The following is a 15,644-nucleotide window of genomic DNA, read 5'->3' as shown; positions in this document are numbered from 1 at the left end:
CCTCCTCCTTGCTTCTGTCCTTGCCAGTGATAGTTACCACTACCTGGTTTAGAGTTGAAGGAGAGAGTTCAGTGTTTGGAGTTGGGGGTTGGAGTTTTTCAAGAGATTGTTGCATGAAGTTGGTTTGCATGTTTATCCTTATCCTTTCCCATTTGGTTTCTTCCTTCTTATTCCTCCTGTTGTTTTGTGAGTGTATTTGTATGATTGTAGTTTTCTTTTATCCTTGTTTACCCTTGTCTGTCTGGTTAGTGTTTACCTATACACTGTGGCCTCACACCTCCCTGGGTGGGTGAGGGAACAGATAAGAGTATAGAAAGGTACCAGACCCTGGCATCTCCACCATGCAGGGTAATCCGGAGAACAGGGAAAGCCTTGGGCCCCCCAAGTTCGAGGGATCGGGTAGGTGCTCACAGTCACTTGTCACTAAGTAACACTCTACTTGACTGAAGTCTCCTTTGCCTGAACTCACACAGCATAGAGATTGTCATTCAAGCAGAAAAAGGCACCAGTGGGAGGGGGGTAAGAATTGCACTGGCGTGGCAGATGCTTCAGATCTACCATAGCTGTTCAGTCTCAATTAAAAAGTAACAGACTGGCCATGCTAAGGTATTGCTGGACTCGTCTTTGAAAGAGCTACATGCACATATAAATAGTTTGGGGGGGGGGATTAGTCATTACACAATTCTTACTGGGTAATCACTCGGCTGTGTGACTAATGCATAGACTTGATGATACAATTTCCCCTTGTGACCTTATTCAAAAAATGTTTTTAACACAAGAACATGGCAATAAATAGTACAGAATTAACTTGCCATCTTGCACCTTCTGTTTGCTAGAGACAAGTGTTGACCTTAATAACAAATTCAGTTCTGCTACATCTGTACATTGTGTTCTAAATTCTTAATATTGCATAATTGATAAAACATGAGATTATGTCTTACTGTATGATGGTGCAATTCAATAAATGGTTATCAATGACAAGGTTTCTGGCCAAATCATAAATTAGATATTGAACGACTAATTTATTTCTGACAAAACCTTTGCTGCAAACATTCTAATAATAGCAAACTCTTCAGATGTAAGTAAATATGTGGTTATTAAGATTGTATTACGTGCATCTCAATTTTTCATTAACCTGTGAGGTTTTTTTTAAGGCTAATACTGAAATACAAGAAATGGAATGAAAGTAGCATTCAGATCTTTAATTGTGTTACTTGTACCTGCTTTATGAAAGATGAGGATCATGTATGCACTCGTATAAAATTACACATTGCAAAAAGATTATTAATAAATGAAATCATATTAAAGTAGCATTATACAGTAGGTAGGGGAGGATGCAACAAACTGCACAGGAAAAAAAAGAGTAATTTTTAATACAGTACACTTTAAATCCCAAATTTCTTGCATGTGGTTTGGTCAGGTTCATGATACCTGGTGACCCCTTCTTGCAAGATACGTTCCATCACACTTATAATTACCTAATAAAAATATATAAAGTATGAGCACTACGTGCAGAACTACATGCACTTACACACCTTGTCATGCTGTAAATGAGTTTAATATTGGTTGTCTGAGAACTGTTCTGCCATGATGACTGACACCCAAATCATCAGGATCATAATTGGGGGAGTAGGACTGTTGTGATCTTTCCCTCGTGAAAGTCTCTACATGATGTTGCCCATGTGGTCTCCAGACAGAGACCAGAGACTGAAATTGAGGACTATCTTCTCTAAGAATGAGTCCCTCTTTTGTCTTAGATGCAAAAAATAGATTGAAATTGGTCTAGAGACCACATGGGCCCACAGGAAGGCCTCTCCATGGCATTGAACATCACATCAGTCCTAGTTTCTCAATTATGGTGTAAGGTGTGTAATGCAGCGACTTGCTGGCATTACGGTAATGGTCCAGGTTGTGTTTTACCTGACCATGTACCTTCCCCCTCAGGTGACTAGTCACATGACTGTGACATAGCTCAGGTCCTGCGCGCACAGAATGTCTGTCTGATCACATGACTGTGACATCAGCAAGGTCCTGTCAGTATGTGTGTGTGTGCACGGGATGCATATAAAAACCTTGCTTGATGGGAGACAGGTGTGTTCTGTGAGAGAGGCGTAAGGCCTGTTCCCGTGTGTGTGGGACACCGACCGTGTGAGGCCTAGTGAGGCCGAGTGAAGCCTGGTGCCTGAAAGGCAGAGCCTGGATCCTGGGTGGATGCTAGTGGCCTTGGAAGGCAGAGGCTTGAGTAAGAGTCCTGAAAGGCAGAGTCTGGATCCTGTGTGGATGTCAGTGGCCTTTGAGGGAACGACGGCTAGAGTCCCCCACCTGGGAAGCCGCAAAGCTACAGTGGTGGCGGAGTAATGGACTGAGACAGCTAAACCCGGCAAAGGTAATACCCTGTGTTATATGGACATTAATATGGACATTGCTATTTTATTACCTTGCTGAAGGCTGTTACTTGGGCCACTTGGGCCTGTCTGCTACTTGAGAGACTCCCGGATGTTAAGTGTGTAAACATGCCGGTGGCAGACTAAGATGGACTGTGTGAACTGCGGTTTATGATAATAATAAACTGCAGCATTAAGAAATACCGGAAGGACATTGCTGGTGTGCTTTGATTTACCCGGTGCAGCGAGTATCCCCCATTATGATGACTAGTGCTGCCTTACAGGTGGCATAATGTACGGTAGTCAGACCCCTGTAGTCTTCATTCCAGGTACACTAACAGCCGGGCGTTACATTGATTTGGTCCTGAAACCAGTGGAATGGCCATTTCTCCAAAGTGTCTCGGGAGTTGTCTTTCAACATGGCAATTTCAGACCACATGTTGCTCGTGCTTCCGTAAACAGTACGCGTGACCTAAATGTGGTACCATATTCTGCAGTGTCTCCGGAATTGTCTTACATCGAACACATCTGGGACATCATTGGTTGGCAATTGCAGATGAAGCTGCCAGCAGCGGAGCTTGATGATTTACATTCCCAAGTGAATTCTATATGGCAGAATAGTACTTAGACAACCATTAATAACCTCATTGATAGCAGCCAAGGCGTGTAAGTGCAGGAATTTCTGTGCTTGGCACTCATAATCAACGTTGACTAAATCGAGATTATTTTGAAAATTTTGTTTCCATTTTTTCATCAGTTATCACATATCATTAACATCATCCTGGGATTTCCATAACTCCATGACTTTTCCTTCATCGTCTCGCAATTTCTATGTTAAGTAATGTGTATGTAAAGCACTATAAAACTCTATACACTTAGCCACAAATGAATGCTGGGAGATTTCAACTCTGAATTCTGCTTAATAGAATAAAACAAAAAGATTCACAGGACATGGTCCAGTAGCCATGTCAGCAGTCTGTAGCAGCTGGACCAGAGCACTGTGATTCTCCAACTACCACCACCCTGAGCACCTCTTTTGATTAGCAGGTCCTGCAAAGACATGATGTTGCAGAGAAGCCTCAGTACCAGCATGAATATATGCACTAAATCATCAGGTAGATAAATTAGACTTGTATATGACCACAATGAATATTGTGCCTTGATAAACGTATATTACAAGGGCAATAGTAGATACTACAGTAATGTAACGCCAAAGAAAAGCAAATACACTGAATATTGAGGTGGTAACAAAAAAAATTACGTACTCTCTTTCCTCTGCCAGGTGGGCCAGGAGTTGGTTTTGCTCATGGATTTTCTCACCTAGGTTTTCATTGGCAAGCCTGTTCAAAAAGAAGAATCATTTAGAATGTGGAAACTTCTTATTAGCAATGTGGAGCAGTATAGAATATATCAGATGAGTAAGTAAAGAAAACATTAACATAAACCAAATAGTTGATTTAAAAAATTCAGCAGCACTTGTGAGGTAAGCATGAAAATAAAAAATTCTGCAAAAAAAAAAAAAAAAAGCTTTTTACATATTCACATAAAATAATTTTCTCAATGCAGATGGTTTCTCACAGCTCACTCCACAAGGCTTTTTAGCACTAAATGGTAATTTATATTGCACTATAGTGACAAACTGTTTGCAAGCATAGTGCAATAGACCCAACTGCATGCCTCCTAACTTTGGAAAGACGGAAAAGAGAGATACATCGTCTGCTGCACCAGGCTTAAAACAAAACAAAGGACACAATCTTAATGGTGGAGCAGGGAGTTGATGGCTCTCTGCTCCACTACTGTATTCGATTGTATTTGTGTCCAGCGGACACAAATACAGTTTCAATTCAGACATGCCATTGACCTTCAAAGACGGCTTCCTAAATCCTGGAATTTCCCGATGGATCTGGGAGAGTTGGGAAGTATACGACATGTAAAACCGGCACCTGAACAAACCTTATCTGTGTGCAACTAAAATAAGCAGTCACCCTCTCCTGAATTGTAGTAATCTGATTGTAAAGTAATCAGTAAGTGCAACCTCCATATTGAAACACAGTGTCTGCACACTATTGAAAGTTATATTTTAACCCTGCCCTTGCATAAGTAAGTATGCCCTTTTTAGTTATATGTTGCACCAGTTGATACCAGGTATATGAAAATATCATTGAATTTTGACAGTTGATAAAAAAGGGTTTGCTTCTGTTACGCTGGCCACTCGCACACCAAAGTGCCGCCCTACTCACCATGTGTTTTGCTCTGCTCCACCCAGTACCTGACCATTACTCTGAGCTGCCTGGTGCTTTTCTTCCGGTTCTGTTGTTTGTAAGTCATAGGAGGGCGCAGCCGAATTCTGCAGGAATTTGTATCCATTCAGTCCTGCAGAGATCTGCTTTCCCAGCCTATGACCTGGCAGCAGGTGATATATGAGGTGAGTCAGCCCTCCATTCCTCGCTTGAACTTAGGTTCTTCGTAGCTGTCTCTAGTTCCTGTATTGATTTATTCCAGTTTGGTCTCTCCTGTTATCGACCTGGCTTGCTGAGAAGACACAGAGTCTTCCGTGGGCGTAATACTACTCAGACAACACAGGGTGAGGGTAAAACAGTGTGGAAATACTTTATTGAACCACAAAATGGACAATAAACACATAGAACAGTCCCAGCAAATACCCAAGATGGTATAACATTACACAGTCTCACCCTTCTGCTCCGCCCGCCTGGGATAGAACAGCTGTGACTTTGGGACTTCCAGGGCCAACTACTTCAACCAGTGGCCCCCTGCTTCTGGTGGGCCCCCACAGACAGAAGGTAGCGACAATCTTGGGAAGCTAGAAGTCCATCAAGGTGCAAGGCCAGGAGACCCAAGGGTCTCACCCTGGCCTCTCCGAGAGTTTCCATGGGGCCAGATGACCGGCTGGTCCCAATCTGGCTTCTCCGAATGTCTCCATGGGTTCCAGGCGACTGGAGCATCCCACCTGGCAACCCCAAACAACATATCCATGGGGCCAGGTGACTTCATCGTCCCAACCTGGTCTCCCCAAATGTATCCATGGGCTCTCTGATGGTCAGTGGAGCAGATCCGTATCTTTCCAGTCAGGGCCATATACCCTTAGGCCGGAATCATGTAGATTCCAAATCTGTGTCCCTTTGGGTAAAGCCATGCTTCCAAACTGATGGTCTCAGAGAGTCTGATCTTTGATTCTCCCTGTAAAGTCTCTTTCCAATTTCTGTTTCAAAAGCATTTGTCCCTTAAAATAGTTACAATTGTCCTTTCAAGTACACATTCACAGGTAAGAGGTTAGGGAGGGCATTACTCACAGGGCTCAGGTCTCATTGTTTGTGCATTTAATCAATTTATGTAGTTTGTCCTTTTGTTTTGTGAGTCAACAAGCCACCGGGTCCACACAATGGTGAATCAACATATTTTGCAAACATTCATTGTTCCACAGACCAATAGAAGACAACAATCAGGGTTATACAAATAATAGTATGTCCTTCTTGACCAGCCAGAAATCTACATATATTTACAAGTCAACACAAAGATAATAGTGTATTTCTCTTGGCTTAACAAATCAAATCGTCTGGCTGATTAAGATTATAAGCTGGGTCGTCACACTTGTCTTCTTGTTTATCCTGATCTCCGCTCCTAACAAAGGCTACTAACTCTAAACCTGTGCTGCCTCCCCCGACCTCAGACTGTCTGACTACACTTTGGTCTCTCCCACCTGTACCATGTACCCGAGCCTCTGACCCTCTGGTCAGTTGCTGCAGTCCTGGAGACTGCCCTGTTGTGGTACCCGTGTCTACTGGTGACCCAGCCTATTCTCTCCATCAGAGGCTCTAGTGAATACCCGGTAGACACTTAGTCACACCCCTCCAGGATATGCCCGGCTCGTGGTGCAGTGGGTCCACACCCACCAGCATTACAGCTTCTTTAAATTTGTTGTCTACTATCTGGACAACCCCCTTTGTAAAAGGAGCCACTTGAGCCCTGCAACCATGACAGCTATTGGGCTAATGCACTTCTCTTGGATGCAGGAAGCCTCCATGATAAAGTTGTGATGATATGCAGAGTTGTGCATGTATAATACTACACAGCCACCCCCTCCATGAATTAGTAGGCTAGTGAGTGGCTGTCTGCATCAGTATTTTGCACATGTGTTGCCCCCGCCATTATCATGGAGGCTTGCTGCATCCTGCACTGCATTGGTAATCTGACCTTGTGTTGGTAAGGCATTATCTTTTACTGTGATGTTTTTTGAAATTATGTCCAATGTTCACCATTTTTAATGTTTAGTGTTAGGACTCGCAAGTATGGGGACCCTTGACGTTAGGTTGCGAGCTTGCGTATTTTGGCCAAAATATCGACCAATACCTCACGTGGTGTATTTATCTTATACACTATTCTTCATCTTTTTGCACATTTTTATGCAGGATGCGGCCAGGCCTCTTTAGTGGTGGCTGGGTGAATTCGGGTGTCTGTTCTGTGGGGGTGCACGTATATAGTGCTGGGCAACCCAACTGATCTAATAGTATGGGTGTCATCAATAGGCTGCAAGCCAGACACTGTGCATCACAGATGTCTGTGTGACTGGCGCCCTATGAAAACTCCATCATTGTGCATGTATAATACTACACAGCCACCCCATCCATGAATTGGTAGGTTAGTGAGTGGCTGTCTGCATGATTATTTTGCACATGTGTTGCCCCTGCCTTTATCATGGAGGCTTGCTGCATCTTACAGTGCAATGGTAATCTGACCTGGTGTTGGTAAGGCATTTTCTTTTACTGTGATGTTTTTTGAAATTATGTGCAATGTTCACCATTGTCCAGGTAGTGGACAACTCCTGTAAATGCTGACACTTTATAATATTGTCTCTATTGGCGTCTCAAGTTTGATTCTATTGAAGTGAATATGCATACAGCCTGGTCAGGCTCAGACTAGCATGAATGTGCATATGTTAAGTACATAGACATTCAAGCAGAACTCTCCCCTTGCTCAGGAACTATATCCACAGACACTGACTGAGTTTAAAAAATGTAGAAATATAATCGTCCTACTCCAATATCCACGAGTCTTTGAATACTCTAATACTTTGTGCATTAATATTGGAACCACCACCCATTGACCACACTATTACACAATTTAAAATCTATCCATATAGAAATCAAAAGTGCTAGGAAATGGTAAAAAGGAATAGGGAAGATCTTCAAACAGTTAAACAGCATTTACAGCTAAGGCGATTTCTAATAATATTTGAAATGTATCCTTTATGTATGTGACGCGCCCCTGGGCCTGTGTCGCGCTGCGTTGCACACGCGGGAGCTTACCCGGAGCCGGATCTCTTGAGGGTTGTAGTCTCGTGGCGGTGACCCGGTCCGTGCCCAGGGAGTCAAACTGAGCGGCGATGTAACAGCGGTAGAAGCAGGACGACTACGCCACCCGTTGAATGCAGCTATGGAGCTGCCGCTGCAGGACAGTCCGCTGAGGCCGGTGGATGGATGGTGCAGCGTAGATGGTATAACCCCCAACGGGAGGGGTATGGCCTCAGGGCAGCAGATGTGGATGATGGGGGTAGCAGGAACCACTCAGAGACGGTGCGGTGTAATTCAGGGTCTTTACTGGTAACAACGATAGACCCTCCCGGAGTACTTGCTAGTGAATGGGGCCTGGTCAGTCCTTGAGCAGATGGGATCTCCCCTGGCCAGGCGGAGTTGTAGGCCTCCCAAACTGACTGTACTCTTCTGGCTACCTTGCTAGAAGCGGATATAAGTAGCCCACGTCCCTGAGTGTACCGTGTGGTGCTCACCCGTATGGCCGGTGACTCGGGGCCTTCTAATGGCTTCCGCTCCACGATGGCGGTGCTGGTCCCACGCGTGTGACCGTGCCTTCGGGTTTCTGGGCCTGAGGACCTGAAATCCCCTGCCGGTCGGCTTCTGCTGCTGGGTAAGAGTTAGTCCCCACAGCCTCGGACGCCGGGTCCGGTAAGAAAGCTTCTCAGTCAGGGCGAGCTCTGCAGCTGCCAGCCCCTGACTCGTAGTAATCTTGCTCCCACTGAGCTTCTGCTGTTTCTACTCTCCTTGACTGACTAACCCTGCCTCAGCCCAGGGTTTATACAGGGGAAGTTCTTCCCCTCCCAAGACTGGGCAGGAGGTGTGGCATGCACAGGATCCCTGACCAAAGGACCTCCCACCTGCTCTCAGACATAACATTACATTACTGTGGAAAACCAGACCCCTGGGGTGCCACATATGCAGAGCTAAATTTACTTACAATCCACCCTACGGCAAAAACTGCAGTGAAGTGAAAGTTACTGAGGGTTATGGAGCAGCATCATTTCAATTCCTTCAAATACAAAATAGCTGATGTCAGCCCATAAAGAAGGAAACTATATGATGCAACAATTCAAACTTTGTACAATTAACCAGAACTTCCAGAGAACATAAATGGACTACAATAAATAAGACAAGGTAAAATCCAGATACTACTACTGGCTAATTGAAAGGAGAAATGACATTGATATTGCTACCACCTATGATTACAAAGCCAATAACAGAAATGGCATTGTGCCTTCATAAACCAAACTGAAACTGTGAGCAAAATTTTAAGTGCCGTTAGGGATTACTTTCACCCAGGACCACCTTTGTCAGACCTATTTGTTTCATACAGGAAAAAAATAGTTCAAAATGGCCACAAAAGGAGTAAAATGGGCAGTGATTCATGTTTCGGAATATTATGAGCCAAGGATGTTGCTTATTTTCAAAAAAGCCAGCGGATCAATTATGTTTCTCACAGAAATTTTTGTACCCGCCCGGTACATCTTACTTCAGCGGTGCCATTAAAGGGAATCTGAATTTTTTGCTATGCAATCTGAGAGCTGCATGATATAGAGGCAGAGACCCCGATTCCAGCAATGAATCACTTACTAGACTGCTAGGTGTATGCTATGTCTGTTGTAGATGTAGCAGTGGTCAGAATGCTGAGCTGTGTATAACAACGCCCACACCAGTGATTAGCAGCTTCCAGTGTACATTGTCAGCAAACTGTGTTGGTGGGGGCTGGGTTACATAGATTAGCCTGACTGGCCTGCACATGAGACCTAGTCTGGCAGTGATAATCTCCTGCTGATAAAACACTGATTGTATTAAAACTACAGCATGCAATCCAGTAAGTGATGCATCCTTAGATTCAGGCTTTTCTACTCCTATATTATGCTGGTCTCAGATTAAATAGCAAAAACCTTCTGACATATTCTCTTTAAAAATGGTGTACGCCGTCCCTATATGTGTGTTTTTTTTACATGTCATCCCACTGCCATAAAACAACAACTACTTACTTTTTGTCAATTTTTGGAAGTGATAAATCATGCACTAACCAGAATCTGGTGAACTAGACCTGGTTTATGTAACGCTGGCGGGCAAATGTAACGCTGGTGGATGTGGACCCGCTGCGTCATGGGACAGGCTAATCCTGGAGGGGCGTGACTAGGTACCTACTGGGTCATCACTAGAGCCTTTGGTGGTGAGGATAGGCTGAGCTGCCGGTAGACACCAGATGCCACACCAGGGCAGTCTTTGGGACTTCAGCAGCTGACCGGAGGGTCAGAGGCACCAATATGTGGTATAGGAGGGCAAAGACCTGGTTAGATGAACTGAGGTCGGCGCAGACAGCACAGGTTCAGGATACGTAGCTGAGATCCGAAGTGGAGAGGGCAGACAGGAGTGGTACGCGAACAGAGTCAAAAATGTGAGGAATAAACACACAAAGCACAAACTGGAGACTAGTTGAACAAACAGGTTAGGAACCAACGTTTGGGCAAAGAATGGTGAGTGGAGCTGCCTGAGAAAGAGCCTGCTTGCATGGGACAGACCAGGGAATCTAATCTCTGCAGGACACAGCAGGGTTTAATTCCTACAGAGACTGGCCACGCCCCCATAAGCCACACGGAGACACCTACAGATGAAGCAGTGCTGCAAGAGGCAAAACTTAGAGAGCCCAGCAGATGCGAGTAGAAGCCACGTGATGGGCACGGTGAGTTGGGTGGCACTGAAGAGGCATGCAAGTTACAACCATGACAGTTTAATATAGCAATATTCATACAGTAACCCATACAATGCATGTATAAATGCCAAAAGAGCAGCTCACTAGCTTGAATGCCGGAATCCGCTTCATGTGTGGAACATGCATAGGGAACATTGATGAGGACAAGAGTAGAGTTAGATGAATAGTTTGAAATTTGAATTTGCCAGCTTCACAAATTCCCCCCCCCCAAATTTCGTTTGTGGTGAATACATTTGTCGCAAATCACAATACTCTAATTGACCGGAAAATACATTTACAATACTTGGAGTTCTCCTAGGAGTGTATTTAACTCATTTTGAGCTCTTTAATGCAAACGCAGCTTTTTTTTTGGGACAATGTGGCCTCAACTTTTCAAGCTAAGAAAAAATATATGGCAACCAGCGATAACCAACCACATTTGGGTAATATGGACGGGTATAATATTGGACTATTACAATAAGGAAATGTGCATAATATCCAAAATATTTTTTACAACACGCTTACTGGGTGAGGTAAACAGCTGTCTTAAAAAAGAAAACTAATATGGCTTGTGATGCGCCCCCTGGGCCGTGGGGTACTCGGTGCCGGGCCGATCGGTGCAGGGGATGTCACAGTGGCAGTGACCCGGTCCGTGACCCAGGGCAGTCAATAAAAGGGGATTATAGTTTTATAGTTTAATGTTTGTGACGCCACCTGTGGTATGCGGCTATATGGAGCTGCCACTACGGTGCAGATTCTCTGGAGCTGATAGTGACGCAGCAGAGTTGGTTCAGCTCTCCACAGGTAGAGCTAAGCTCCAGGGCGGTGCAGTGATGTTATAGATGAGGTAGATGTTGCTGTGCAGCGTAGTGCAGGTGATGGCGCAGATAATAATTCTAGGACACAGTGGGGTGCAGTCTTCAAGGTTTACTCACAGTTGTTGAACTCCATGTTACCAGTACTAGAGTAACCTCCCACGTCGTCCGGCGTTCACCAAGGAAGGAGTTCAGCAATCTCTCAAGTAACTCAGGAGTACTTAAACGGGACCCCGTTCTATGTGCCTTCCTCGGTCGTCTTCCTGCACTGGCTCTCACCCTCCTGCCCTGCACCTCACAATCAGAGTCCCAAGCTGGTAGTTTCGGATCTTGTCAGGCGACCTGCAGTCCCCTGGACCCTCTGTGGCCACCTTTTTAGCGATGTAATTGTGGTGGTTAGCAGCTGCACCTTGCAAGTACAGCAGCCTCCGGTTTCTAGCTGAGCCTTGCAGTTCTCCACTAGTTTAGGGGCCGGTCCCCTCTGCGGCCTGATTCCTCTACGTTCCTGCAGATTTGGGCACACGGGTGGCATCCGCCCTTCCCATGCCCCTAGGATCCCTTCTGTTCCTCTTAGAGCCTTCCCTGCTCCCGTCCTCTCTCTCTCTTTCCTGAGCCTCTCAGGCTAGGCGCCACTCCTCTCATCTCCTGCTCCAAGTACTGGAGCCAGGAGTCTGGACCTCCTCAACTGCTTTCCTGGGCAGGACTGGCTGCTTCTAGATGGTTCCATTCCTTCTTATATTCCTTCTGAAGTGCTCCCCTAAATTACTTCCTCCACCCACACCCACTACGGGAATTGGATGTGTGGCGCCCTGCTGCGCATTAGTGCCACAGATCCTAGAGGGGTGCATGGACGGATTCCTCCACAAGAGGCCCTCATAGCACACACACACCTCCACCTTCCACCTCAGACCACAAGAGGGAGCCCGTTAGGGAGATTAGGGAGAGTGGAGCTAGGCAGTTCAGTCTGAGGAGAGCCCTTGCAGAAGTGATACTGCCGTGGAGCTCAGTCAGTTTACTCAGACTCAGTTGTAGCTCAGAATAGTGAGCTTAAGGCGTGCCGACGCCATAAAAGCGGTGAAGCGCGGCAAGCTGCCGCTAGTGTTATAGCCTAGTGAGGGCCTCGAGCGAGGCCGAAGGCTAGAGGAGTGAGTAGCATTGGGGGAAGAGGAGCAGTACAAGCTCACCCGAGAAAACATATACCGGACGCCGGGTCCGCGTCTACAGGGCCATATATCCCCCTGTAGATACAACCGGAGACACCTGGAAGACTTCAGGTCCCAGGATCACCAAAGAGCTGATACGTATCCAAGCCAGGAGTCACAGAGGCCCCGCAAGCTGGGAGCGTGTACTCCAAGAGAAGGCCCTACCACAAGGTCAGCCGGTGCAAGACAGAGACAAAGTTAGGCCTAGCTCCAGGCAGGTCAGAAACTTACTACACAAAGGCAAGAAACAGGAGGCCCTATACCGGCTCACTGGGGAGGATCCTGATATGCACCCTTCACCCTACAGTGCTCCGGAATGTGCCTGAACTTCCATCAGTAAAAGGTACTGAAGTGAACGGTGTGTCTGCCTATCCTTCTTCAGACCCGGCTGGGTCTCCTCTGTCCTGCATCCCTTCTCCTACACTGCCCTGAGGCCCAGCTCCACCTGTGGGGAGCTACACCATCTTAGCTGCCAAAACACCGGCCTCAGTGGGCTGCCGCAGCGCTGGTGATCCTCACCAGACACCACAGGTGGCGTCACGAACTTTCATATAATTATCCACCCTTTTAAAAGAGAGGCCCAGGGCATGGGCCCGGGAGCCGACTACCGCGACATCCCCCAAAAGTAACAACAAGGCCCGGGCGCCGAGTCCTCCCCATCCCCTGGGCGCGTCAGATGTTTCCTCCCCAGCAGTTCGTCCCAGAGGGGTGCATGGACAGATTCCTCCACAAGAGGCCCTCATACCATTCACACACCTCCACCTTCCACCTCAGATCAGCAGAGGGAGCCCGTTAGGGATATAAAAAGGGAAGGTGGAGCTAGGCAGCTCAGTCTAGAGTATGCAGTCTGGAGTCCACAGTCTGTGAGAAGGTCAGTCTGTTGAGAGGAGCTCCTGCAGAAGCTAGCCTGCAGTGAAGCTCAGTCAGTTCAGTTCAGACTCAGAGAGCTCAGATTAGTGAGCCTAGGGCGTGCCAGCGCCAAAAGAGCAGTGAAGAGTAGCGAGGCCTACTGCCCGAGTGAAGCCTAGTGAGGGCACTGAGCGTGGCCGAAGGCGAGTGGAGTAAGCAAGCTACATAGGGGGCAGAGGAGCTTAAGCAGCTCACCCCAAGAACATATACCAGACACCGGGTCCGCGTCTGCAGGGATTCCTTACATCCAGCAGAAACAACCGGAACCCCTGGCGAACTATATGTCCCAGGAACACCAAAAGCTGATTACGTACCAGGGTCAGGAGTCACAGAGGCCCCAGAGACCAGGGAGTGTGAACTCCAACAGAAGGCCCTACCACCAGGTCAGCAGGTGCAAGACAGAGACCAAGTTAGGCCTAGCTCCAGGCAGGTCATAAACTTATCAAGGAAAGGCAAGGAACAGGAGGCCCCACACCCGCTCACTGGGGAGAGTCCTGATATGCACCCTTCACCCTAATGTGCCCTGGATCTTGCCTGAAACACCACCAGTAAAGGTACTGAAGTGAACTCCGGTGTGTCTGCCTAGTCTTCTATCCTTCCTCTGACCCGGCTGGGTCCCCTCTGTCCTGCATCCCTTCTCTTACACTTCCCTGAGGCCCCGCTCCACCTGTGAGGAGCTGCACCAACTAAGCTGCCTGAACACCGGCCTCAGAGGACTGTTGCAGCGCTGGTGATCCTCACCAGACACCACGGGTGGCGTCACGAACATTCCCCTATCCCATATAACTTTCCCCCCTTCTTTTAAGAGTGACCCCAGGGTACGGGCCCGGGAGCCGGCCACCGCGACATCCCCCGAGATCAGGCAACAACAAGGCCCGGGCGCCGAGTCGTCCCAATCCCCTGGGTGCGTCATACTACCCACGTTCTCCATGGTGACGGGTGTAGATGACCCTATCTCCAGGGTACTTAGCTGCAGCCGGAGCAGAAGCTGCTTGTGGACGGCCAGGGTCAGCGACACCAGAAGTCAGGGGCATGTCTTCTGCGCTCGCCTTCTGCACATCAAGCGTGTACCACCCCCTCTCTCCTGAGTATTGTGGTAACCAGGCCGCTCCTGGGACGTATGGCATAGACATTGGCATTATGAGGGCTGCGGCAGCACCCGCTGTTGGAGCTTCTCCTAAGGTGGGCATCATTCTTCCCCCCTAGTTCACCCTTACCGGGGTAGGACTCAACGCTCCAGATGCTTATATCATCGCTCCTTGCACAGCCGGTCACCGAGACTGCTCTGCTAGTCACTGTACAGCCGCACTCTTGCTGCACAGCTTCTCACACTTGTATTGTATTCACAGAGCAGCAGCAGCTGGGATGGATGGGATGGATGGGATCACACAGCACAGAGCTGCGGCAGCTAGATGGATGAGATCACACAGCCCTCTGCAGGGGGAGGAGACAATCTCCTCCCTCAGTCTGATGCAAAGGGAAAGGCTGGCGCCGTTCAGCCTAAGTGACAGACAACTCTGGTACAGTCTATGCAAGTGGGAGGGGCCTATTTTGGCGCCGTTTCCAAGGCTCCGTCCACGATGAGACACCCCACAGATCATTAACTCTGCATGTGCTACAGTAATGGCTGCAGTTTATACAGTTATACACAGTCTTAGTGGCACACAGGACCCTGTTATACCGGGCTTCGAATCCTGTTCATGACGCTCAAGTATGACGCGTCCCCTGGGCCGTGGGGTGCTCGGTAGCCGGGCCGGTCGATGCTGGGGGATGTCACAGTGGTGGTGACCCGGTCCGTGACCCAGGGCGGTCAATAAAAGGGGGATTATTGAAAGTTTAATGTTCGTGATGCCACCTGTGATATGCGGCTATATGGAGCCGCCGTTGCGGTGTAGGTCCTCTGGAGCTGATGATGACGCAGCAGAGTTGGGACAGCTCTCCACAGGCAGAGCTTAGCTCCAGGGCAGGAAATTGTGACGTTATAGATGTTGCTGTGCAGTGTAGTGCAGGGGATGGCGGAGTTAATAATCAGTCCGCAACTTAATGGCAGTTTCCTCTTATCTTTACTTGCGGTGGTTAGGCAGACCGGGTCATGGGTAGTAGCTGGTAGTAGAGGTCCAGGCGGCCTGGAAGCAAGTTGGGAATCTACCTCGCGAGGTGAAGTTGGAGGCCTTCCCTTTGCGTTAATCTCTTTGGCCCTGCTGCTTATAGCTGTGCTGTGGCCCTCGTCCCTGAGTAAAACGTCTTTGTGCTCACCCATGTGGCAGGCAGCTCGGGCCTTCCTGGAGTGTCGCTCCCAC

At 47.7% G+C, this 15,644-nt stretch overlaps 1 protein-coding gene across 2 annotated transcripts in view; it reads right to left on the bottom strand.

Annotated features, from left to right (window-relative positions):
• Positions 1 to 15,644, bottom strand: part of LOC141264476 (uncharacterized) — a 497,614-nt gene that overhangs the window by 121,301 nt on the left and 360,669 nt on the right. For both annotated transcript variants that reach the window (XM_073676751.1, XM_073676752.1), the window contains exon 22: positions 3,650 to 3,724. In XM_073676751.1, coding sequence (XP_073532852.1) covers positions 3,650 to 3,724 — 75 coding nt within the window. The remainder of the gene's footprint in view (positions 1 to 3,649; positions 3,725 to 15,644) is intronic.

Source organism: Phyllobates terribilis, unplaced genomic scaffold (genome assembly GCF_046119375.1).
Source record: "Phyllobates terribilis strain yellow unplaced genomic scaffold, ASM4611937v1 Scaffold_4__5_contigs__length_816908805, whole genome shotgun sequence".
NCBI lineage: Eukaryota > Metazoa > Chordata > Amphibia > Anura > Dendrobatidae > Phyllobates > Phyllobates terribilis.
The sequence above is the reverse complement of the archived record's forward strand: the minus strand, read 5'-3'. Positions and strand labels throughout refer to the sequence as shown.